Consider the following 26,801-nt stretch of genomic DNA (forward strand, 5'->3'; position numbering starts at 1 on the left):
CCCCTCCTCTCTCCTCCCCCCTCTCTCTCCCCCCCTCCCTCTCTCACTCCCCCCCCTCTCTCTCTCTCTCCCCCCCCTCTCTCTCCCCCCCCACTCTCTCTCTCCCCCCACCCCTCTCTCCCTCCTCCCCTCTCTCTCTCCCCCTCCCCCCTCCCTCTCTCCCCCCTCACTCTCCCTCTCCCCCCCCTCTCCCTCTCTCCCCCCTCCCTCTCTCCCCCCTCCTCTCTCTCCCCCCTCCTCTCTCTCCCCCCCTCCCTCTCTCTCCCCCCCCTCCCCTCTCTCTCTCCCCCACCCCTCTCTCTCTCCCCCATCCCCTCTCTCTCTCCCCCCTCCCCTCTCTCTCTCCCCCCGCTCCCCTCTCTCTCCCCCCTCCCCTCTCTCTCTCCCCCCCCTCCCCTCTCTCTCTCCCCCCCTCCCCTCTCTCTCTCCCCCCCTCCCCTCTCTCTCCCCCATCCCCTCTCTCTCCCCCCCTCCCCTCTCTCTCTCCCCCTCCCCTCTCTCTCTCCCCCTCCCCTCTCTCTCTCCCCCCCTCCCCTCTCTCTCTCTCCCCCCTCCCCTCTCTCTCTCCCCCCTCCCCTCTCTCTCTCTCTCCCCCCTCCCTCTCTCTCTCTCTCCCCCCTCCCCCCTCTCTCTCTCTCCCCCCCTCCCCTCTCTCTCCCCCCCTCCCCTCTCTCTCCCCCCCTCCCCTCTCTCTCCCCCCCTCCCCTCTCTCTCTCCCCCCCCTCTCTCTCGCCATCCCCCCTCTCTCTCCCCCCCTCCTCTCTCTCTCCCGCCATCCCCCCTCTCTTCCCCCCCCCCTCTCTCTCTCTCCCCCCCCCCCCCTCTCTCTCTCTCCCCCCCCCCTCTCTCTCTCCCCCCTCTCCTCTCCGTCTCTCCCCCCTCCCCTCTCCGTCTCTCCCCCCTCCCCTCTCCGTCTCCCCTCTCTCCCGCCATCCCCCCTCCCTCCTCCTCTCTCCGTCTCCCCTCTCTCCCGCCATCCCCCCTCCCTCCTCCTCTCTCTCTTCCCCCCCCCTCCCCTCTCCCCCCTTTCCCACCCCTCTCTCTCCTCTCCCCCACCCCCTCCCCCCTCTCTCTCTCCCTCCCCTCTCTCTCCCTCCCCTCCCCTCTCTCTCCCCCCCTCCCCTCTCTCTCCCCCCCCTCCCCTCTCTCTCCCCCCCTCCCCTCTCTCTCCCCCCCCCTCCCCTCTCTCTCCCCCCCCCTCCCCTCTCTCTCCCCCCCCCTCCCCTCTCTCTCTCTCCCCCCCCCCTCCCCCCTCTCTCTCTCCCCCCCCCTCCCCTCTCTCTCTCTCCCCCCCCCCTCCCCTCTCTCTCTCTCCCCCCCCCCTCCCCTCTCTCTCTCTCCCCCCTCCCCTCTCTCTCTCCCCTCCCCCCCCCCCTCATTCCCCTCCCCTCTCCCCTCTTCTCCCCTCCCCCCTGAGCTGGGTCGCTGCTGCGCATGCCTTGCCGCCAGTGGCTGGAGGATGTCAATGCGCATGCGTGCTCAATGGGCCTGGAAGCTGCTGTGTGAGTATCGGAAGTGCGTGCTCGGTAAGTGTGAGAGGGACCGAGCATCAGGGGGGGCGGGCTGTGCCGGGCCGGGCCCCGGATAATGGGAGAGCGGAGGGTGGACCGTCCCGGGCCCCGGGTAATGGGGGGGGGGGGCGGCGGGCCGCATGTCGTATGTCGTGTCTCCCGGGTCGGTGGGCAGCGACTGGGCGCTGCACTGCCCCTGTGGCGGGCAGGCGTATTGCAGGGGGCGTGGGCCAGACTGTCGCTGTCAGTGTATTGGGGTCAGTTTGTCGTGGACCATTTATTGTAATCAAAGACTAGCATTTATATAGCACCTTTCACAACCTCAGGATATCCCAAAGCGCTTTTTTACCAAGTGTCCACTGTGGCTCAGTGGACAGCACACTCGCCTGAGTCAGAAGGTTGTTGTTTCAAGTCCCACTCCAGGGACCAACACAAAAAAATCTAGGCTGACACTCCAGTGCAGTGCTGAGGGAGTGCAACAATGTCGGAGGTGCCGACTTTTGGATGAGGCCGAGACCCGTCTGCTCTCTCAGGTGGATGTAAAAGATCCCATGGCACTATTTCGAAGAAGGGCAGTGGAGTTATCCCCAGTGTCCTGGCCAATATTTATCCCCAATCAACATAACCAAAAAAACCACATTATCTGATCATTATCACATAGAAACATAGAAAATAGGTGTAGGAGTAGGTCCTTCGGCCCTTCGAGCCTGCGCCACCATTCAAAAGATCATGGCTGATCATGTATTACAGTACCCCATTGCTGCTTTCTCTTCATACCCCTTGATCCCTTTAGCCGTGAGGGCCACATCTAACTCCCTTTTGAATACATCTAACGAAATGGCCCCCAACAACTTTCAGTGGTAGAGAATTCCACATGCCCACAACTCTCCGACTGAAGAAGTTTCTCCTCATCTCAGTGCTAAATGGCTTACCCCTTATCCTTAGACTGTGACTCCTGGTTCTGGACTTCCCCAACATCAGGAACATTCTTCCTGCATCTAAGCTGTCCAATCCCATCAGAATTTTATATGTTTTAATGAGATCCCCTCTCACTCTTCTAAATTCCATTGAATACAAGCCTAGTCGATCCAGTTTTTCTTCATATGTCAGTCCTGTCATCCCAGGAATCAGTCTGGTGAACCTTCGCTGCACTCCCTCAATAGCAAGAATGTTCTTCCTCAGATTAGGAGACCAAAACTGTACACAATATTCAAGATGTGGCCTCACCAAGGCCCTGTACAGCTGTAGTAAGACCTCTGCTCCTATACTCAAATCCCCTCACTATGAAGGCCAACGTACCATTTGCCTTCTTCACTGCCTGCTGCAACTGTATGCCAACCGTAATGACTGATGTACCATGACAACTAGGTCTTGTTGCACCTCCCCCTTTACCCATATTTCACCATTCAGATAATAATCTGCACCTCCATTACTACCATAATGGATAACCTCACATTTATCCACATTATACTGCATCTGCCATGCATTTGCCCACTCACCTAACCTGTCCAAGGCACCCTGCAGCCTCTTAGCATCCTCCTTACAGCTCACACTGCCACCCAGCTTAGTGTCATCTGCAAACTTGGAGATATTACATTCAATTCCTTCATCTAAATCATTAATGTATATTGTAAATATCTGGGGTCCCAGCGCTGAACCTTGCGGTACCCCACTAGTCACTGCCTGCCATTCTGAAAAGGACCCGTTTATTCCTACTCTCTGCTTCCTGTCTGCCAACAGTTCTCTATCCACATCAGTACATTACCCCCAATACCATGTGCTTTAATTTTGCACATTAATCTCTTGTGTGGGACCTTGTTAAAAGCCTTTTGAAAGTCCAAATACACCACATCCACTGGTTCTCCCTTGTCCACTCTGCTAGTTACATCCTCAAAAAATTCTAGAAGATGTGTCAAGCATGATTTCTCTTTCATAAATCCATGCTGACTACCGATCCAGTCACTGCTTTCCAAATGCGCTGCTATTACATCTTTAATAATTGATTCCAACATTTTCCCCACCACCGATGTCAGGCTGACCGGTCTATAATTCCCTGTTTTCTCTCTCCCTCCTTTTTAAAAAAAGTGAGGTTACATTAGCTACCCTCCAGTCCATGGGAACTGATCCAGAGTCTATTGAATGTTGGAAAATGACCACCAATGCATCCACTATTTCTAGGGCCACTCTGAGGTGCAGACTATCAGGCTCTGGGGATTTATCGGCCTTCAATCCCATCAATTTCCCTAACACAATTTGCTGATTAATAAGGATTTCCTTTAGTTTCTCCTTCTCGCTAGACCTTTGTTCCCCTAGTATTTCCGGAAGGTTATTTGTGTCTTCCTTAGTGAAGACAGAGCAAAAGTATTTGTTCAATTGGTCTGCCATTTCTTTGTTCCCTATTATGACTTCACCTGATTCTGACTGTAAGGGACCTACATTTGTCTTCACTAATCTTTATCTGTTCACGTATCTGTGGAAGCTTTTGCAGTCAGTTTTTATGTTCCCTGCTAGCTTACTCTCATATTCTATTTTCTCCCTCCTAATTAAACCTTTTGTCCTCCTCTGCTGAATTTTAAATTTCTCCCAGTCCTTAGATTTGCTGCTTTTTTTGGCCAATTTATATGCCTCTTCCTTGGATTTAACACTATCCCTAATTCCCCTTGTTAGCCATGGTTGAGCCACCTTCCCCGTTTTATTTTTACATCAGAAAGAGATGTACAATTGTTGAAGTTCATCCATGTGATCTTTAAATGTCTGCCATTACCTATCCACCGTCAACCCTTTAAGTATCATTTGCCAGTCTATCCTAGCCAATTCAGGTCCAATACCGTTGAAGTTACCTTTCTTTAAGTTCAGGACTCTAGTCTCTGTATTAACTGTGTCACTCTCTATCTTAAATGAAGAATTCTACCATATTATGGTCACTCTTCCCCAAGGGGAAGATTGCTAATTAATCCTCTCTCATTACACAACACCCAGTCTAGGAAGGCCAGCTCTCTATTGGTCCAGAAAATCATCCCTTATACACTCCAGGAAATCCTCCTCCACCGTAGTGCTACCAGTTTGGTTAGCCCAATCTATATGTAGATTAAAGTCGCCCATGATAACTGCTGTACCTTTATTGCACGCATCCCTAATTTCCTGTTTGATGCCAGCCCCAACCTCACTATGACTGTTTGGTGGTCTGTACACAACTCCCACTAGCGTTTTCTGCCCTTTGGTGTTCCGCAGCTCTACCCATACAGATTCCACCTCCTCCACGCTAATGTCCTTCCTTAATATTGTGTTAATCTCCTCTTTAACCAGCAACGCTACCCCACCTCCTTTTCCTTTCTGTCTATCTTTCCTGAATATTTAATACCCCTGGATGTTGAGTTCCCAGCCTTGGTCACCCTGGAGCCATGTCTCCATAATCCCAATTACATCATATCCGTTTACCGCTATCTGCACAGTTAATTCATCCACCTTATTATGAATGCTCCTTGCATTGAGACACAGAGCCATCAGGCTTGTTTTTTTAACACTCTTTGTCCTTTTAGAACTATGCTGTAATGTGGCCCTTTTTGATCTTTGTCTTTGATTTCTCTGCCCTCTACTTTTACTTTTCTCCTTTCTACCTTTTGCTTCTGACCTCATTTTATTTTCCTCTGTCTCCCTGCATAGATTCCCATCCCCCTGTCCTATTAGTTTAACCCATCCCCAACAGCACTAACAAACACTCCCCCTAGGACATCGGCTCCAGTCCTGCCCAGGTGCAGACCGTCCGGTTTGTACTGGTCCCACCTCCCCCAGAACCGGTTCCAATGTCCCAGGAATTTGAATCACTCCCTCTTGCCCCATTCCTCAAGCCACGTATTCATCTTAGCTATCCTGCTATTTCAACTCTGACTAACACGTGGCACTGGTAGCAATCCTGAGATTACTACCTTTGAGGTCCTACTTTTTAATTTAACTCCTAGCTCCCTAAACTCAGCTTGTAGGACCTCATCCCGCTTTTTACCTATATCGTTGGTACCTATATGCACCATGACAACTGGCTGTTCGCACTCCCCCTCCAGAATGCCTTGCAGCCGCTCCGAGACATTCTTGACCCTTGCACCAGGGAGGCAACATACCATCCTGGAGTCTCGTTTGCGGCCGCAGAAACGCCTATCTATTCCCCTTACAATAGAATGCCCTATCACTATAGCTCTCCCACTCTTCTTCCTGCCCTCCTGCACAACAGAGCCATCATGGTGCCATGAACTTGGCTGTTGCTGCCTTCCCCTGATAAACCATCTCCCCCAACAGTACCCAAAGTGATATATCTGTTTTGGAGGGAGATGACCGCAGGGGACTCTTGCATTACCTTCCTACTACTGCTCTGTCTGATGGTCACCCATCCCCTATCTGCCTTTGTACCCTTTGCCTGCGGCGTGACCAACTCTCTAAACGTGCTATCCATGACATCCTGAGCATCGCGGATTCTCCAGAGTGAATCCACCCGCAGCTCCAATTCCACAATGCGGTTGTCAGGAGCTGCAGCTGGACACACTTCCCGCACACATAGTACTGGAAGTGTCCCTGATTTCCCACATAGCACAGGAGGAGCATGGCATGGCATTGTGCACAACTGGCATGACTTAACCCTTACTTAACCCTTAATTAACAATGACAAAGGTTTCCTACTGATAAGATAAAGAAAAAAATAAATGTCTGTTTGTGGGAGCTTGCTGTGCGCAAGTTGTCTGCCGCGTTTCCCACATTACAACAGTGACCACACTTCAAATGTACTTCATTGACTGTAATGCACTTCGAGACATCCAGTGGTCGTGAAAGGCGCTATATAAATCCAAGTCTTTTATTTCTTTACAGCCAATGAAGTACTTTTGGAGTGTAGTCACATTTGTAATGGAGGAAACATGGCAGCCAATTTGCACACAGCAAGCTCCCACAAACAGCAATGTGTTAATAACTAGATAATCTCTTTTAGTGATGTTGGTTAAGGGATAAATATGGGCCAGGTTACCGGAATAACTCCGCAGCTCATGTTCAAAATAGTGAACGTGGGATCTTTCACATGCACCTGAGGGAGCAAACAGGTTCTCGGTTTAACGTCTCATCCGACAGACGGCACCTCCGACAATGCAGCATTGTGACAGTACTGGACTGAAGTGTCAGCCTAGATTTTGTGCTCCAGTCTCTGGAGTGGGATTTAAACCCATAACCTTCTGACTCAGAGGGGAGTGTGCTGCCCACTGAGCCACGGCTGATAATGGGTCAGTTTATTGGGGGCAATTTAAAACAAATTTTTGGAATTCTAGCACCAGATACCATCCGTTGTGAAATCCCATCAAATGGAGCGCTGGGAAAATAGTTATTTTTCTCCATATTTACCAGATCAATTAGAAATATTGTGTCCTTGGGTGGGGAATCGATGCTGCAGTTGACCTCGGTGTCTGTGCTGTAGGGAGCGTTCCCACTCTGATTTCTGGCCTCTGGCTGGAATCTGGAAGTCAACTGAGGTCAGGATCTGGCTTGACTGTGCTGGCCATCGTGGGCAGATTTCCTGCCAGCATTCACTGCCCAGGCTCATACGGGAACACTGACGACAGAGTAGGGGAGAGGTATCGAGAGCTCTCTGTGGAACTGTAACCTTTCTGTGTCCATACTTTTAGAAGAGGGAAGCATTGATGGGTAGGGGTGGTTAAACCATGTCAAATGCATCCTTTGGAAGAAGCTTTAATTTGGTGCTTGCATTAGCGCTTGTGTCTTCAACATTGGAAGTTTGGGGGGGGTCTTAGTTAATACTGAGGAAGACTGCAACAAAATACAAGAGGACATTAATAAACTTGCAGAATGGGCATGTAATTGGCAAATTAATTTCAACACAGCTAAATGTGAAGTAGGAGCACTAAGATGGTCACCTAGTCTGGAAAAGAAAAGTCTAAATCGGGTCAAGGATTAGCCAGATCTGGGGGACAGATTCACAAATCAGTAAAAGTAGCAACACAGGTTAATAAGGCCATAAAAATGAAAACAAACCACTGGGATTGATTTCTCGAGAAACAGAATTCCAAAGCAAGGAAGTCATGTGAAGCTTGGTTGGACCACACATGGAGCTGTGCAGCGTTCTGGTGTCCATATTTCAAACAGGAGGCGAGAAGGTGCACAGAGATTACCGGATGATACCAGAACTATCAGGAAAGCTTGAGCAGGCTGGGCTCCTTTCTCTAAAAAAGAGAATGCAGAGGGGTGACCTGCTCGAGGTCTTTAAGATCATGAAAGGGTTTGATAGGGTAGACGTAGAGAGATGTTTCCACTTGTGGGGGAGTGCAAAACTGGGGGCCATAAATATAAAATAGTCACTGATAAATCCAGTAAGGAATTCAGGACAATTTTCTTTACCGAGAGAGTGGTGAGAATATGGAACTCGTTACCACAGGGGGGGGTTGTGGCGAATAGTATCGAAGCATTTAAGGGGAAGCTAGCTAAGTACATGAGGGAAACATAGAAACATAGAAAATAGGTGCTGGAGTAGGCCATTCGGCCCTTTGAGCCTATACCACCATTCAATAAGATCATGGCTGATCATTCACCTCAGTACCCCTTTCCTGCTTTCTCTCCATACCCCTTGATCCCTTTAGCCGTAAGGGCCATATCTAACTCCCTCTTGAATATATCCAATGAACTGGCATCAACAACTCTCTGCGGTAGGGAATTCCACAGGTTAACAACTCTCTGAGTGAAGAAGTTTCTCCTCATCTCAGTCCCAAATGGCTTACCCCTTATCCTTAGACTGTGACCCCTGGTTCTGGACTTCCCCAACATCGGGAACATTCTTCCTGCATCTAACCGTCCAATCCTGTCAGAATTTTATATGTTTCTATGAGATCCCCTCTCATCCTTCTAAACTCCAGTGAATACAGGCCAAGTCGATACAGTGTCTCCTCATATGTTAGTCCTGCCATCCCGGGAATCAGTCTGGTGAACCTTCGCTGCACTCCCACAATAGCAAGAACATCCTTCCTCAGATTAGGAGACCATAACTGAACACAATATTCCAGGTGAGGCCTCACCAAGGCCCTATACAACTGCAGTAAGATCTCCCTGATGCTATACTCAAATCCCCTAGCTATGAAGGCCAACATACCATTTGTCTTCTTCACCGCCTGCTGTACCTGCATGCCAACTTTCAATGACTGATGTACCATGACACCCAGGTCTCATTGCACTTCCCCTTTTCCTAATCTGCCGCCATTCAGATAATAATCTGCCTTCGTGTTTTTGCCCCCAAAGTTGTTAATCTCACATTTATCCACATTATACTGCATCTGCCATGCATTTGCCCACTCACCTAACCTGTCCAAGTCACCCTGCAGCCTCTTAGTGTCCTCCTCACAGCTCACACCGCCACCCAGCTTAGTGTCATCTGCAAACTTGGAGATATTACACTCAATTCCTTCGTCCAAATCATTAATGTATATTGTAAATAGCTGGGGTAAATAGCACTGAGCCTTCGAACCCCACTAGTCACTGCCTGCCATTCCGAAAAGGACCGTTTATCCCGACTCTCTGCTTCCTGTTTGCCAACCAGTTCTCTATCCACGTCAGTACATAACCGCCAATACCATATGCTTTAATTTTGCACACCAATCTCTTGTGTGGGACCATGTCAAAAGCCTTTTGAAAGTCCAAATACACCACATTCACTGGTTCTCCCTTGTCCACTCTATGAGTTACATCCTCAAAAAATTCCAAAAGATTTGTCAAGCATGATTTCCCTTTTAATAAATCCATGCTGACTTGGACCGATCCTGTCACTGCTTTCCAAAGGCGCTGCTATTTCATCCTTAATAATTGATTCCAACATTTTCAGGCTGACCGGTCTATAATTACCCGTTTTCTCTCTCCCTCCTTTTTTAAAAAGTGGTGTTACATTAGCTACCCTCCAGTCTACAGGAACTGATCCAGAGTCGATAGACTGTTGGAAAATGATCACCAATGCATCCACTATTTCTAGGGCCACTTCCTTAAGTACTCTGGGATGCAGACTATCAGGCCCCGGGGATTTATTGGCCTCAATCCCATCAATTTCCTGCCTAATAAGGATTTCCTTCAGTTCCTCCTTCTCACTAGACCCTCGGTCCCCTAGTATTTCTGGAAGGTTATTTGTGTCTTCCTTCGTGAAGACAGAACCAAAGTATTTATTCAACTGGTCTGCCATTTCTTTGTTCCCCATTATAAATTCACCTGAATCTGATTGCAAAGGACCTACGTTTGTCTTCACTAATCTTTTTCTCTTCACATATCTATAGAAGCTTTTGCAGTCAGTTTTTATGTTCCCGGCAAGCTTCCTCTCATACTCTATTTTCCCCCTCCTAATTAAATCCTTTGCTCTCCTTTGCTGAATTCTAAATTTCTCCCAGTCCTCAGGTTTCTGTTTTGTTCTAGCCAATTTATAGGCCTCTTCCTTGAATTTAGCACCTTATTAACAAGCAATTTCCCTTGTTAGCCACGGTTGAATCACCTTCCCCGTTTTATTTTTACTCCAGACAGGGATGTACAATTGTTGAAGTTCATTCATGTGATCTTTAAATGTTTGCCATTGCCTATCTACCGTCAATCCTTCAAGTATCATTTTCCAGTCTATTCTAGCCAATTCACGTCTCATACCATCAAAGTTACCTTTCCTTAAGTTCAGGGCCCTAGTCACTGGATTAACTGTGTCACTCTCCATCTTAATAAAGAATTCTACCATATTATGGTCACTCTTCCCCAAGGGGCCTCGCACAACAAGATTGTAAATTAATCCTTTCTCATTACACATCACCCAGTCTAGGAAGGCCAGCCCTCTAGTTGGTTCCTTGACATATTGGTCTAGAAAACCATCCCTTATACACTCCAGGAACTCCTCCTCCACCGTATTGCTACCAGTTTGGTTCGCCCAATTTATATGTAGATTAAAGTCGGCCATGATAACTGCTGTACCTTTATTGCACGTATCCCTAATTTCTTGTTTGATGCTGTCCCCATCCTCATTACTGCTGTTTGGTGGTCTGTACACAACTCCCACTAACGTTTTCTGCCCTTTGGTATTCCGCAGCTCCATCCATACAGATTCCACATCATGCAAGCTAATGTCCTTCCTTACTATTGCGTTAATTTCCTCTTTAACCAGCAATGCTACCCCCACCTCCTTTTCCTTTCTGTCTATCCTTCCTGAATGTTGAATATCCCTGGATGTTGAGTTCCCAGCTTTGATCACCCTGGAGCCATGTCTCCGTGATTATATCATATTCATTAATTGCTGCCTGTACAGTTAATTCGTCCACTTTATTACGAATACCCTCACATTGAAGCACAGAGCCTTCAGGCTTATCTTTTTAACACACTTTGCCCCTTTAGAATTTTGCTTTAATGTGGCCCTTTTTGATTTTTTGCCTTGGGTTTCTCTTCCCTCCACTTTTACTTTTCTTCTTTCTATCTTTGGCTTGTGCCCCCATTCTACTTCCCTCTGTCTCTCTGCATAGGTTCCCATCCCCCTGCCACATTAGTTTAACCCCTCCCCAACAGCACTAGCAAACATTCCCCCTAGGACATTGGTTCCGGTCCTGCCCAGGTGCAGACCGTCCGGTTTGTACTGGTCCCAACCCCCCCAGAATCGGTTCCAATGTCCCAGGAATTTGAATCCCTCACTTCTGCACCACTCCTCAAGCCACGTATTCATATGAGCTATCCTGCAATTCCAGCTCTGACTAGCACGTGGCACTGGTAGCAATCCTGAGATTACTACCTTTGAGGTCCTACTTTTTAATTTAACTGCTAGCTCCCTAAATTCACCTTGTAGGACCTCATCCCGTTTTTTACCTCTATCGTTGGTACCTATATGCACCACGACAACTGGCTGTTCACCCTCCCCCTCCAAAATGTCCTGCAACTGCTCCGAGACATCCTTGACCCTTGCACCAGAGAGGCAACATGCCATCTTGGAGTCTCGATTGTGGCTGCAGAAACGTCTATCTATTCCCCTTACAATAGAATCCCCTATCACTATAGCACTCCCATTCTTTTTCCTGCCCTCCTGTGCAACAGAGCCACCCACAGTGCCATGGACTTGGCTGCTGCTGCCCTCCCCTGGTGAGTCATCCCACCCAGCAGTACCCAAAACGGTGTATCTGTTTTGGAGGGGGATGACTGCAGGGGACCTCTGCACTACCTTCCTTCCACTGCTCTTCCTGTTGGTCACCATCCCCTATCTGTCTGTGTAACCTTTACTTGCGGTATGACCAACTCACTAAACGTGCTATTCACGGCATCCTCAGCATCGCGGATGCTCCAGAGTGAATCCACCCACAGCTGCGGTGCCGCAATGCAGTCTGTCATGAGCTGCAGCAGGATACACTTTCCGCACATGTAGTCGTTGGGAAAATTCTGGAAGCATCCCTGAGTTCCCACATAGCACAGGAGGAACATGACACGTGTCCGAGCTTTCCTGCCATGACTTAACGCCTAGGTTAACTTAATTTGGCAACAACAATGATAAAGGTTACCTACCGATAAAGGAAAAGAAAAACTACTTACCAATCACCAGCCAATCACTTACCCCCTTGGCTGTGATGTCACCTTTCGATTTCTTTCTACTTCTTTGTTTACCTTCTGCCTCTGCCCCAGCACCAGCTGGCTCCTCCGACGCTTCCTCCCGAATTCGCGAGCCTTTTATAGGCCTCTCTGACGCCTCTCCGAACTCCCGCTGACCTCCTGAACTCGCGGGCCTTTTATAGGGCTCTCGGACAGCTCCTCCCGACTGCCGCTGACCTCCCGAACTCACGGGCCTTTGATAGGCCTCTCGACGCCTCTTCCCGACTGCCGCTGACCTCCCGAACTCACGGGCCTTTTATAGGGAGAAAGGAATGGAAGGATATGCTGATAGGGTGAGATGAAGTGGGGTGGGAGGAGACTCATGTAGAGCATAAACACCAGCTTAGATCAGTTGAACCGAAAGGTCGATTTCTGTGCTCTACGTTCTATGTAATTCATACATTACAACAGTGACTACACATCAAAAAGTACTTCATTGTCTGTAAAGCGCTTTGAGACGTTCGGCGGTCGTGAAAGGTGCTATATAAATGCAAGGATAGTATATGTTTTACCGAGTTCACTGTACCAGCTTTATGTTGTCCATTTTTACAGGTGATCGGTGGGACTCGCCACGATGGCTGCAGTTGCCACATTTCGAAGTGTTTGCTCGTGGAACAGAAAGCATCTCCTGTCCTCGCTGCGGAGTTCGGCCGTGTTGCTGCCAAAGCCCAGAGTTTTCCCTCCAGCCATAATTGCCCTCTCTGTCCAGGCAAACGGCCAGCACCGTGCCTTCGCACCACGTGCCGGGATCCACACGTCTGCCGCTAATTACGCAGGGCACAACAAGTGGTCAAAGGTCAGACACATCAAAGGGCCGAAGGACGCTGCCAGGAGTCGCATGTTTGCCAAGTTCTCGATTATGATTCGCTTAGCTGTGAAAGGTAATGTGAGGACGGCGCTTGCAGCGTGTTAGACGTTTGGAACACTCTTCCGCAAACCGCAGTTGATGATGGGTTAATTGTTCATTTTAAATCTGAGATTGATAGATTTTGTTAACCAAAGGTATTAATGAGCTATGGGACAAAGGCGGGTATATGGGGTTAGGTCGCAGATCAGCCATGATCTCATTGAATGGGGGAACAGGCTCGCGGGGCTGAATGGCCTGCTCCTGTTCCTATGGGCTAGACTTTCGCCTTCATTGTCGGCAATTTTCTTGGCGGTACAGTTGTTTTTCCGTCCGGTGAAAGTTTATTCATGGTATTGCCCACATCTGAAGTCGCCCGCCGGGACCAGATGGCCCACGTGCAACGCCGAGAACAATCGCCAGGGTGTAAGTTTGGCCTCAACTGCCGGCGTCCAGATCGGCAAGAGACCCGCTCTGTAAACGCTGCTTAAACAGGGCGGTAAGGGGGGGCCCCGGCAAAGAGAGGTAAGTTAAAGGTGCTTTATTTATTTTTTCATTTTAAACAGCGATTAGGCATAAAAGTGTCTTAGAAATGCTTTGTACATTTTTATTTTTATTTATTGAAATTTTTTTAAGTTTTCTCCCCTCCCACGGCTCAACCGCAGCCTCGAACTAAATTTTAGTACTTACCGTCCATTCCGGTAACAACCGCCCATGGTACTAACTTCCCACTTAACTGCCGAGAATACCGCCGACAATGAGTGTGCATGAGTTTAATCATAAAAATGGAAATTCTCGCCAGCGGTACTCACCGAACGTTAGCAGTTCTTCTCAGCGGGCAATCGGGCATTGAGGGGCTTTAGGGAACGTCTAGCCCTATGTTCCTAAGTTTCAGTTCATTTATATCCTCAGTGAATTTGTTTTTTTTCCCTTTTTCGGCCCGTGCCCATGCAATTGATCCTGTAGCTTATTGCTGCTCATACACTGAATGAGAACAGTGACAGCACTGGGAAAAATTGCCAGATACATTCTCACGAAGACGACCTAGTCCCTCACTGCCTTTTAAAGATATGGATCATCTCGTCTTCTGCACGTGACATTGAGTAATTGGCATCTCTGAAGCAAATATTAAACTTTTGAAGTACAGTTTGAAAATGTTGGTCAGCTGTAGGTCATTGTATTCATGGCCCAGTTAACCAGATGCATTTACGTAGTGCCATTAATGCAGACAAACATCTCAATGCTTTTCTATGAGGGAAACAGATGCTGTGTTAGGAAGGGTGAGACTAAGGGAGTGATTTGAAGTTTGGTCAAAGAGATGGGTCTTAAACAACAACAGCGTAGTGAAACGTCCCAAGTTTCTTCACAGGAGTATTATGCAATACAAATTTGACATGGAGCCGCATAAGTAGAATTTAGCGCAGGCGACCAAAAGCTTGGTCAAAGAGTTTGGATTTAAGGAGCATCTTGAAGGAGGAAAGAAAGGTAAAGAGGCGGTGAGGTTTAGGCAGGGAGTTCCAGAGCTTGGGGCTCAGGCAACTGAAGGCATGGCCACCGATAGTTGAGCGATTATAATCAGGGATGCTCAGGAGGGCAGAATTAGAGGAGTGCAGACATCTCGGGTGGGGAGGGGGGGTTGGGATTGTGTGGCTGGAGGAGATTACAAAGAGGGAGGGACGAGGCCATGGAGGGATTTGAAAATAAGGATTAGAATTTAGAAGTTGAGTCGTTGCTTAACCGGAATCCAGTGTAGGTCAGCGTGCACAGGGGTGATAGGTGAGAGGAACTTGGTGCGAGTTAGGACACGGCTGCCGAGTTTTGGATCACCTCTACTTTACTTGGGGATGAGAGAGTGAGGTGGAGGAGTTTAGGAAGTGAATTCCAGAGAGTAGGACTAAGATGGCTAAAGGTTAACCCATCAATGGTGGGATGTAAGTAAGGGGGATGTAGAAAAAGTTGGAGTTGGGGGGGACAGGATATAGGGCTGGAGGAGATGGCAGAGGTAGGGTGGTTGAGAAATAATGTTTGATATTTAACTTCTCCTAAATACTAGAAGTGTGATGAAAATCATTTAATTCCAAGATTTTGTATTCTTTGTGTTACTAACGCGCAGTCTTAGCCGCAGTGTTTGATTGTGAAGGGAATGAGTTTGTTTCTCTGACTCCATATTGAAGGCCCTGGATACTGATCGGTTTTGCTCTGATTCTTTTTGCAGAGGGAGGCTCTAACCCTGAGTTTAACACACAGCTGGCAAACCTCATTGAGCAATGCCGAGCAAAGAACATGCCCAAATTATCCATCGAAGCTGCTATCAAAGGGGCAGTAAGTATGGCCACGCCATCTCGTTACCCACACTGTGGTTTTTTGTGAGAAAGAAAACAAAGACAGAACTTGCATTTTATTTGGCACCGTTCATGACCTCAGGATATCGCAAAGTGCTTTACAGCCTTAAGTACTTTTTTGAAGGGTGGTTACTGTTGTAATGTAGGAAACGTGGCAGCCAATTTACACACAGCAAAGTAAAAGCAGTGACCAGATAATCTGTTTTTAATGATAAAATAGCGCCATAAGATCTTTTACGTCCACTTGAGAGAGCAGGCGGGGTCTCGGTTTAACGTCTCATCCGAAAGACAGTGCAGCACTCCCTCAGTACTGCACTGGAGTGGTACGCTGGATTATGTGTTCAAGTCTCTGGATTGGTGGTTCAACCCACAATCTTCTGACCCGGAGACCAGAGTGCTACCACCTGGGCTGTGGCTGTCCCCTCTGAGGGTTGGGGTGAATCTCTCTATTTTCTCCCCACTCCCTTTTTGATGTCTCTTGGCCCTGAGTGGGGAGGATGTGTTGGGCAATGGGCAGACAGGTGCTCTGGGGCACACGACTGCAGTCTGGTGCTGATTTTTCTAGTAACTTGTCCTTCACTTAGCTGCTTCAGACAGCTGCATGGCTGAGGTCGGAGATGGGCAGGAAGGAGATGGAGCTTGCGCAGTGGCACTCTGTGCTGTTACTGCGTGACACATGGTGCGCTGTACGCTGCCCTTTGTTAATACTTCGATCGCAGCTTGGCCTTTGATGAACCCTGCACCTTGCCTGCTTTTCCAGAAGTCCAAGCCTTCGACCTATTCGCTGTACGAGGCGAGAGGCCCCGGGGGGTCGTCGCTGCTGATTGAAATCCTAACCGACAACAACACCCGCTCTCATCAGGAGATAAAGGCCATCCTGAACAAAAACGGGTAAGGACGTCGCTTCATAAACCCCAATCAGCACCTGGTCCTGCGCTGCCACTCACTGAGCCTTACCCCATCAACATCAGTCGTGTGTGGAGGCAGGCTGTTAGCACGTGGAGGTACACAACATGTGAGAATACCAACGTCCATGCCTGGGTTTGGAATGCAAATCAAACAGGACGAGCGATCTCCTGGACTGGTTTCAGTCGGCTGAGGGAGCCGGAGAGCAATTTTCAAGGGTTTATTTTGCCCCCGTTATTTGCCCTGGGTTTCTGCCTCTCCCCGGAGATTACATGGGGGTGGAAGTTCCTCGTCATGAAGCTCCGGCCATCATCAGCAAGGGGCAGGCCTGATGGACCAGCTGGACTTTCCCCGATCTTTCTGTATTTTGGTTTTGTAATGTATTTGCTTCGTGGGTTCCTCGCTTAAGAATTCATAGCAACACATTGCTATCAAGAATTCGTTGGTTTATTTGCAAAGGTTTAACAATCACACTACACATTACCAGTTCGTCCATCCGGTGCATATCCACCTGCCTCATCGTGGATCCCCTAAACCCAACTGGCTGGGGTTTTATTGAGTCTTGTGAACATCACATGACTGGCTAAGCCACTCACAACTCAACAGCTCTACAACTATTTTGGTAGAACATTAATTCAAGTGCCCCCTTTTGTAAGGGCATAAAAACCCCACAAATTAACTGTTAAACATTAAAGCAACCTTGACAAATCAAATTAAATTAACATTTTATTCCCCCAACAGCGCTACAAACCTGTGCGCATACTCACTGGTGCATACAAGTATGAATGTCCCTCTCTGACAGTTGACGAGGCTCCAAGATATAAATGTTGGTGGCAAACTCCACCATCGCAGTGATGTGTCTCCATGTAGAACTGCCCTCCTTTAGCCCCATGCTGGTTTGGTGAGGCCACTGGTATGAAGAGGCAGGATAGAAAGACTTGTATTTATACTGCGTCTTTCATGACCTCAGGACGACCCAAAGCACTTTACAGCCAGTGAAGTTCTTATGAAGTGCAATCACTGTTGTAATGTGGGAAACGTTGCTGAAGTGGAAATGCGATGTGTTGAGGGTGGGGCTGAAGTTACCTGTTGGGACAGTACTGGAGGAGCTATGCATTGCAACAGGTTTCACACAGAAAAATGCTTGTTCCATCCCGCTCGCTATTGTCGCTGCGCGCAGTGTAACCGTATCCCTGACCCCACATTGTACCCGGCTGTGCTTTAGGAGACATTTCACCCCCTCTCTCTCTCTGAGAATACTCATCTACACTGATCTCCATTCAGCAGCTTGCTCGTCCTCTGGCACAGTGACTGACTGCAGCCTTTATAATGTTCGGCTGGGGATTTGCGTTCAGTCCCATTTTCCACACACCGCCCGCTGGTTTGCCGACAATAATCGTGTCCTGGTGATACCAAGGATCACACCTAACACTATCGGTGCAAGATCACACCTGACCACACTCTGACTCAGAACTTTCGAGCATTTACTTGGCCCTCTCGTCCTGGGCTCAAGATTGGTGTGTGGTGTGGGGCAGTTTAGTTTTTTAAAATTCATTCACATACGGACATCGCTGGCAAAGCCGGCATTTATTCCCCATTCCTAATCGCCCTCGAGAAGGTGGTGGTGAGCCGCCTTGAATACAACAGAGGTCAGCTAGGAATCAACCACATTTCTGGAGTCACATATGGGGCAGACCGGATAAGGACGCCAGATTTCCTTCCCTAAAGGACATTAGTGACCCAGATGGGTTTTTACAATAATCCGGCAGTTTCATGATCACAGTACTAGCTTTTTATTCGAATTTGAATTTTTGAATTTAAATTCCCCAGTTGCCGTGGTGGGATTTGAACTCTGGATTATTAGTGCAGGGTTCTGGATTTCTCGTCCAGTAACATCGGGCTCAATTTTCCCCAGTGATGTGCACCGTTTTTTTGGAGCAGGCCGCTTTTTTTGGCCTAAGTTAAAAATCCACAGTTTCCCCAATCAGTTTGCACCGGCGTAACTCAGTTAGTTACGATTTTTTTAGGTAAGTTTTTTTTCCAGCCAAAGAGGGCGTAACCTGCCACCTACGCCAATTCTGGCCATTTAGGGAACTTTGGCCAGCTGAGAGTTACTCCAATTCTGCTTAAGCGCAGCGTATGTGGCCTCTGCAGAAAAACCTTCCGGCGAGTTAAAGAAATCAGCGCAGGTAAGGAAATCGGAGGATTCGTCCTGGGACAGGGGCAGGGAGCGCACCAGGAGTGCACTCGGGCCAGGGTTGGGCGGGGGAGCGAATCGGTAAGCGGACCTTCATTATGAAAAAAGAATCAGAACTAAACTTGCTTTCGTGGGAGAAAAGAATGAGACGAGATATAATCCATGTTCATAAAATGCAGACAAATTATACGGATGGCAGCGGGCCAGTCAGGGGGCCTTTCAGCCCGGGATTGCAGCGGGCCGTTGGGGGGGGTGGGGCCGGAGGGGGGAAGAGACCTTTTGGCCCAGGATAGGAGCAGGCCAGTGGTGCGGGGGGTGCGGGTCCTTTAAGCCCAGGATAGGAGCAGGCCAGTGGTGCGGGGGGAGCGGGGGCATTCGGCCCGGGATTGCAGCAGGCCGGGGGGGGCGGTGCGGGGCTTTCAGCACCAGCACTGCAGAGGTGAAAAAAAGTCTCACTTAGTGATGTATTTAAAAAGGGGAAATGCTGTACCTCAGCTCTTCAGAGCGTCCCTCGTTACCCTGGCAACCTCAGTTTTTCGGCGCAGAACTTAAACTCCACCCACAGAGCCGAAGGGCAATCTGCACCGCTCCAAAATGAAAGTGTTATGCCGGCGAAATTTGGAACTTTTTTTTTGGTGCAGTTGGGCCACTAAAAAATCGGACGTGCCTCTTCAACGGCGCCCAAAAAGTCCATGTGGAATTTTGGGCCCATAATCATTATGCTACCATACCCCTATCTAAGTGAGGAGAGAGCTTAATAAGCTGGTTTGGAGCTGGAGACAAAAATAGCAATGTGTTAAATGATGAGGGTAGTAGATGCAGGGAGGACAGCGTGCAGCACTGAATTCTGATGCTTCTAATGCAGTCTGGGTAGAGTTCGGGATAGCTTTCATGTGTTGGTACCAGTCCATTATAGTGTGTTGTCATCGCCAGGGGAACGCTGTGTGATGGAGCACGCCACTGCTTTGAGAGGAAAGGCGTGGTGATAGTGACTGGCCTGGATAAGGACGGTCAGGAGATTGAGTTGGAGCGTGCTCTGGAGCTGGCAATTGAAGCTGGGGCAGAGGATGTTAAACAAGCTGAGGATGAAGAAGACAAGGTGATCCTGAAGGTGAGTCCAGCATCTTTTAGATTTAACTCCTTTTGCACTGAGCAATGTGTGAGTTGTGTGTAAGGTCTTCATGCCAGCGGCACTGTGGAAAGGATGACTGACTTGTACCATCTGTGATGTGTGTATCTGTCTGACAGCCATCAACACTCCCAGGGCAGGTACAGCACGGGTTAGATACAGAGTAAAGCTCCCTCTACACTGTTCCATCAAACACTCCCAGGGCAGGTACAGCACGGGTTAGATACAGAGTAAAGCTCCCTCTACACTGTCTCATCAAACACTCCCAGGCAGATTTAGCACGGGTTAGATAGAGAGTAAAGCTCCCTCTACACTGTCCCATCAAACATTCCCAGGGCAGGTACAGCACGGGTTAGATGCAGAGTAAAGCTCCCTCTACACTGTCCCATCAAACACTCCCAGGGCAGGTACTGCACAGGTTTAGATACAGAGTAAAGCTCCCTCTACACTGTCCCATCAAACACTCCCAGGGCAGGTATAGCACAGGGTTAGATACAGAGTTAAGCTCCCTCTTCCAAAAGTCGGACCCTTATGGTGGGCAGAGAAGTCTTTTGCATCTGTCTGGGCTGGATTTGAACACAAGCCGGGGAACCTAAGGCCAATTGTAACCTGCCTTCCAGCCACCACACTGGCAGAATACTGTATGATGAATTTACCCTTATCACAGCTTTAATATACCAGGCAGTTGGTACGTGTGTGAAGTTTTGCCGCTATGTCAGCGAGCTGTAAAGGACACGTGCTGTTTGTAATGTGTTGTCTTTTTTTATATTGTTTCTCAGTTTGTTTCTGACATGCCGTCGCTGCGGGAGGTACGAGCGAGATTGGATGCACTGGGACTGCCGACCATGACTGCTCGGCCCGAGTTTATTGCTACGACCACTGTTCAGCTAACAGACACAGATTTAGGGGCAGCGTTTAGCTTGATTGAACTGATCGATGAGTATCAGGACGTTATTAAAGTCTACGATAATATAGAGTCGCAAAGCTGACTGGCAGCAGGAGAGAGCTGACTGCACTTTATGGACCATTGCACGTATGATGAGGCAGTTCAGCTGAACACGTGTTTGCACCGAGATTGAATGAGGACTGTTTTAAAGAGACTGGTGATACAGTCCTCTCTGCCTCGCCAACAACAATTGAGCCCCCAGTGAGAAAGGATGTGGTGTCGCAGTTACCCAACAGTGCTGGCTGAGCTGTCTGACTAATGTGCTTTCTATTCTCGCTCCTTCACCCACTGGTTTTCACTCCTAAACATGCAGACGCTCACTGGGGTATAGTTCCACAGGCAGCAGGTGCCCTTCAGTACCTTGCACAACTTGCCATTCTTCATGCATACGTGTCAGTGACTCATCACATGCTATGTCACAGCGTAGTCCAGTCCAGTCCTCACATGCAGCACTTTCCAACAGGGGCCTCTGGTCAGTAATCAGGAGCAGAAACCCTGGCTCATTCACCTCTCTCTAACTCGGGGGTCATGGGCAATGATCAGGAGCAGGAACCCTGGCTCATTCACCTCTCTCTAACTCGGGGGTCACTGGGCAATGATCAGGAGCAGGAACCTTGGCTCATTCACCTCTCTCTAACTTGGGGGTCACTGGGCAGTAATCAGGAGCAGGAACCCTGGCTCATTCACCTCTCTCTAACTCGGGGGTCACTGGGCAATGATCAGGAGCAGGAACCTTGGCTCATTCACCTCTCTCTCTAACTCGGGGGTCACTGGGCAGTAATCAGGAGCAGGAATCCTGGTTCATTCACCTCTCGAACCCAGGGGTCACTGGGCAATGATCAGGAGCAGGAACCCTGGCTGATCTCCCTTTTCTCTAACCCAGGGGCCTCTGGTCAGTAATCAGGAGCAGGAACCCTGGTTCATTCACCTCTTTAACTCGTGGGTCACTGGGCAATGATCAGGAGCAGGAACCCTGGCTGATCTCCCTTCTCTCTAACCCAGGGGCCTCTTGTCAGTAATCAGGAGCAGGAACCCTGGTTCATTCACCTCTTTAACTCGTGGGTCACTGAGCAATGATCAGGAGCAGGAACCCTGGCTGATCTCCCTTCTCTCTAACCCAGTGGTCACTGGGCAATGATCAGGAGCAGGAACCTTGGTTCATTCACCTCTTTAACTCGTGGGTCACTGGGCAATGATCAGGAGCAGGAACCCTGGCTGATCTCCCTTCTCTCTAACCCAGGGGGTCACTGGGCAGTGATCAGGAGCAGGAACCCTGGCTCATTCACCTCTCGCTAACTGAGTGGTCACTGGGCAGTAATCAGGAGCAGAAACCCTGGCTGATTTCCCATCTCTAACCCAGGGGTGACTGATCCAAATGTAAAAGAAAGTACTGAGCTTGCATTTAGCAAGTCCCTGGGACATCCCAAAGTGCTTCACAGCCAAATCAGTTACTTTTTGTAGTTTAGTCATTGCTGTAATGTGGACAAATGGCAATTTGCACATAGCAGTGAGATAGAGGAGTTCATGTTTTTGAGGGTGTTGATGGAGAGATGTATTTGAGCTGTGACACCGGGAGAACTCATTGCTTTTTGCATAGTGGTCCAGGATCATTAACATCTGCCTGAACAGGCAATCTCTGTTTAACATCTCATCTAAAAGGCGGTGCAGCACTCCCCCAGTACTGCACTGAAGTGCCAGTCTAGATTATGTGCTCAAGCTCTTGAGTGGTGTTTAAACACACGACCTTCTGACTGATGAATGACCATGCTGCCAGTTGAGTCAAGACTGACCGTTGGGTCCTGCTGTTAACCTTGGCTGATCCCGGGCTTGGAGGGGCGAGCGTGTTGTTGAAAAGTATGCCTGTGTGTTCATTGGCTGGGGATAGAATAGGACCTGGCTGTGCTGCCCTCCATGGTCGATTAGCCTGCCTGCGCTCACTGTTTAGACATGAGGAAGGGCCAGCTGCGTGGGATGGCATCTGGCTTGTACAACTGTAGCTGAGCCTTCAGGAGAGGGGGAGGGAATCCGCCATGATTTTAACAACCTGTGCAATATTTTTATCAAGATTCGAAGGCCTTACCGTGTGTGCGTGTGTGTGTGAATATTATGTTCGCTATAGTGCGTATGTCAGGGGATCAGACACTGCTGGGAGAGGTACAATGCAGAGTAAACTTCTCTCTAAAATGTCCCCAATAACTAGGCAGGGCCATTAATTCACACTAAAATAAAGGTCAAACTTTATTACCTAAGGTGCCAGCCTTTACTCAGTGGGTAGCACTGAGTCAGAAAGTTGAGGGTTCAAGCTCCACTCTTAAAAACCTGAGCACATAATCAAGGCTGACACTTCAATACAGTACTGAGGGAGTGCTGCACTGTCAGAAGTGCCATATTTCGATGAGACCAAATTCTGTTATTTTTCCAAGATAACCATACATCGGTGGCATTCCCTTATAAATATGTCTGGGTGCCAGCCTCTCTCCTCCGCCCTCCCCCCATTTGCTCATTGTCGCTGCAAGTGACTTCTGTTTGGTTTACAATCCTTAAAATGACCAGGCAGCCACCCCACAACTGGACTGCCTGTTCCCATCCTAAGGTACCTGGCTAGTCACAGGTGTGTCATTTTTGGTTAATAGTGCTAGTGGGCACATTAGGATTGGTGTCGGTGCCCCTGGGTTAGGGAAGGGATCAGTAAGCCGGGGATCCTACTCCTGCTAGCTACGTGAAGCTACATGTGTGTGAACAAGGTCGAAGTCCGATTATGGTGAGGAATTAACTGACCTTTAACCTCAACTTTCAATTGCTTCCTGCCAAAAGCGGAACATGATAATAAGGAGCCTTTGATCATTGTGCACCATACTGATTGCAATCTCTATTCTTGCTCACTCTAATGTGTGTTTATTGACATGACCATCACGATTTGTATTTAAACAACAACAACTTGTATTTATAAAGCGCCTTTAACGTAGTGAAACGTTCCAAGGCGCTTCACAGGAGTATTGTGCGATAAAGATTTGACCCTATCTATTGAGACTATATGTAGCACTGTGGGCACGGATGGGCTGCACTGTGCAAGCTCCCAGTTACTCTGTTGTGTTTTATATTTGTAACGTAAACCAATCCCTCACTTTCCCCCCCGCCCCCCCACCCCCCAAAATCAATTCGGCCTGAAGCTGGGCATGGATGGCCCCTCCCCTCCAAACTAACCGGGACTAATGTAGGCGAGACACCCAAGCCCAACTAAACCTCAGAAACCATGACACAAAAGCAAACAAACTCCTGCAAAAGAAAAAAAGACTTGCATTTCTAAAGAGCTTTTCACGACCTCTGGACAGCCCAATGCGCTTTACAACAAATGAAGTATTTGTAGGAAACGATGCAGCTAATTTGCGCACATATCTTTTCGAGCAAGCTGTATGTAATGTTGCAAAAATCTCACTGAATACTTAAAGCCTATCTGCCTTCCATGTGGTGGAAGGACCGACACAGGACAACTAATGATGTGCCAGCTTCTTTGATGCTCTGGCATCCAATTCCGGCTGTTACCAGGCGTGCTCATCCCCACGTGCTGAATCCAGGCCCTCTCGTGATGGGCTTTGTTAAAGGAGCTGTCGAGAGACCAAGTGGCGGGTTGGTGCCTCTCTCCCTGCAGTTGGTTTCCCAATTGTCACAGAATCACCTCCCAGTTTACTCCTCGACCCAATACATTGGTCGAAGGAAACCGTTCCATCACATACCCAAAGCAACTCCGAACCATGAAGGACTACATCCAAGCTAAGCCTGTCATTCCCCAAACCCGCAGGTGCCACTTATATCTTCCAGTCAGTATCTTCGAAGTGTCCTCTTGAACGCTAAATGTGATGAGGGTTTCTGCCTCTACCACCCTTTCATGCAGATCCCCACCACCCTCTGGGTGAAAACATTTCTCCTCAACTCCCCTCTGATCCTTCTACCAATTACTTTAAAATCTAGTTATTGGCCTTTCTGCTAAGAACATTGGTCCTTCTATCTAGGCCCCTCATAATTTTATACACCTCAATTAAGACTCCCCTCAGCCTCTTCTGTTCCAAAGGAAACAACCCCAGCCTATCCAATCTTTTCTCATAGCTAAAATTCTCCAGTTCCGGCAACATCCTTGTAAACCCTCTCTAGTGCGATCACATCTTTCCTGTAATGTGGTGACCAGAACTACGCAGTACAGTACTCGTTAACTGTGACCTAACTAGTGTTTTATACAATTCTAGCATAACCTCCCTGATCTTATATTCTATGCCTCGGTTAATAAAGAGAATGTCCCATATGCCGCCTTCCCCCTGAGCTGGTGATGGGCTGCATTCATGAATCTTTGCAGTCCATGTGGTGAACGTGCATCGGTTTGATACAACTGAGTAACTTGCTGGGCCACGTCATAGAGAAGCTGGAATTGAGTGGGACTGAAGTCCCACATAGGCCGGACTAACTAAGGACGGCGGGTTTCCTTGGAATTCGCCACTCATTTGCGTGGTGTATGCATGTGTACTTTAACCTTTTTGTGCATTGGTAAAATGGTAAGATGAAAAGCAGAGTGTGCATTTTTGATTGCTGTGAGTGCTTTACTTGGTTGTATATATGGTGGTAGATATCTGTTAAACATACAGGTGAGGTACATTTACCTGTATTCTGTGCGCAAGGCGTTATCTACTAATTGTGCTTGTGGCTAAAATGGTGTCACTATAGTCACCCCTAGCGATTTCTACTGGCCAACACTGTCCTAAAGGACTTTAGTGAATCAGTTAAGTTTATACAACAACCCAATAGCTTTATGGTCACTTTTATTTTAATTATACCAGCTTTTTATTTCCAGATATTTTTTTACTGAATTGACATTTTAAAACTACCATGGTGAGAGTTGAACTCGTTCCCTGGATTAGTAGTCCAGTGACATAACCGCTACACTACCGTTCTCCATATGACACATGATCCCATTGGGTTTCACTTTATATAGAAAAACAAACCCAAATCACTAATAAAAATCCTGAGCTCCCAGCATAATGAAAAGGAATTTAACTTACTCACTTTGAAGCAGTGGCCTTGGTCGTAAAACTTTATTCAAGAGCTGATTTTTGAGTTGTCAACTTGATTTAAGCTGCTAACTTTTCTGACTGTTGTGGTTGGCCAAGTATGTCCTGTGACTAAGGACATGAGAAATAGGAGCAGGAGTAGGCCATTCAGCCCTCGAGCCTGCACCGCCATTCAATTGAGAACACTGATGTTGGTGTCCTCCCAGGGGATTTGCAGGATCTTGCGGAGACATCATCAAGGAACCGAGACAGTTGGGGCCTGCTGGAAAGAGTGTGTATATAATGGTTGCTGGAAGGAGGCTAAAGCAAACCATTTTTAGGCCCATGGTGAATCAAAACTGATACAAAGAATGTCAAAAATTTGGAAAATTGCTTAAAGCTGAAATAAATACAGTAAAGTGATATTGAATGTCCCGCGGTCAGTTCCAGTTAAATTTTGCCAGGTGTTGTCCGCTCACTGAAAGAGTTCATCAGGATTATTTAAATCACGATATGAGAGGGAAGGAAGTTTGTGCCTCCCGTTGGTACCTTCGAGTCTGTGAGAGACGGAGGGAACGGCAGCAGAGAGGCACCTTCTCCAAAACTGATCCCAACTCATCGCCAAGGCTGGGGATAGATAACCTCACTTAGGATTGGGGATTTAACCATTTTATTCACTTCCTTATTTGAGCTCCATTTGGAATTAGAGTTTTTTTTAATTATGTTTAACTCTGCAAACAATGCATGGTCGTTCAGGAGAAATAAGGAATCATTACTGAGTAAAAAGGCAGAGGATCACTTTGTCGAACAAATGCAGCACCTGCAATTCCCAGAGGATGCAGAGATATCCCTAGTGACTGGGGTTTGTGAGGATGTGGCCAAGTGTAGTTTGCCGAGAAAGAGTGTCAAGAATCAATCTAGGAGCCTCTTTGAATCCGCCCTTCCCTTCCGACGTGAACGATACCCATTCCTGCATGGGGGGATAAGCTCCCCGCACAACTCTCAGAACCACCTTGTGTTGAGGTGTTTTTGACTTTATAAAATGATCTTCAGTAACCCTCAAGGAAATGCTGCCTTGTGGTAACAGAGGAGATAGAGCAATAGTCCCTCCTGTATGAGCATACAAAGTTTAAAAGCTACTTCATATCGTTAGATATTAGGTGTGCCTTTTAAAGAATGCCCAGAATATGTGACTAACAGAAATAGATCGTTCCACCAAGTCAGTGCTTAGAAAGATTTATTGAAGGTGACATTTGTGCCTTCAACTGTA

The 26,801-nt window shown here is 48.1% G+C and overlaps 1 protein-coding gene across 2 annotated transcripts; it reads left to right on the plus strand.

Moving 5' to 3' along the window:
- The first annotated feature begins 1,464 nt into the window (after positions 1–1,464).
- On the plus strand, positions 1,465–26,801 carry LOC139233994 (translational activator of cytochrome c oxidase 1-like). Of its 2 annotated transcripts, none has more exons than XM_070864772.1 (6): positions 1,465–1,526; positions 12,684–13,012; positions 15,191–15,297; positions 16,078–16,208; positions 19,354–19,531; positions 20,329–26,801. In XM_070864772.1, the coding sequence occupies exons 2-6, from the start codon at positions 12,706–12,708 to the stop codon at positions 20,536–20,538; spliced, it is 933 nt and encodes a 310-aa protein (XP_070720873.1). In that variant the 5' UTR covers positions 1,465–1,526; positions 12,684–12,705; the 3' UTR covers positions 20,539–26,801. The 2 variants fall into 2 exon arrangements, with proteins under 2 accessions (XP_070720873.1, XP_070720874.1); XM_070864773.1 differs by having other exon boundaries at positions 1,476–1,502.

Source organism: Pristiophorus japonicus, chromosome 21, assembly GCF_044704955.1.
Source record: "Pristiophorus japonicus isolate sPriJap1 chromosome 21, sPriJap1.hap1, whole genome shotgun sequence".
Taxonomy (NCBI): Eukaryota; Metazoa; Chordata; class Chondrichthyes; family Pristiophoridae; genus Pristiophorus; species Pristiophorus japonicus.

Bases quoted from the DNA above. Each gene is read 5' to 3' on its own strand.
- LOC139233994 (XM_070864772.1), top strand. From the start codon at position 12,706: ATGGCTGCAGTTGCCACATTTCGAAGTGTTTGCTCGTGGAACAGAAAG. The intron at 15,298-16,077 runs GTAAGTATGGCC...CTGCTTTTCCAG, and splicing joins AAGCTGCTATCAAAGGGGCA to AAGTCCAAGCCTTCGACCTA. The intron at 19,532-20,328 runs GTGAGTCCAGCA...ATTGTTTCTCAG, and splicing joins AAGACAAGGTGATCCTGAAG to TTTGTTTCTGACATGCCGTC.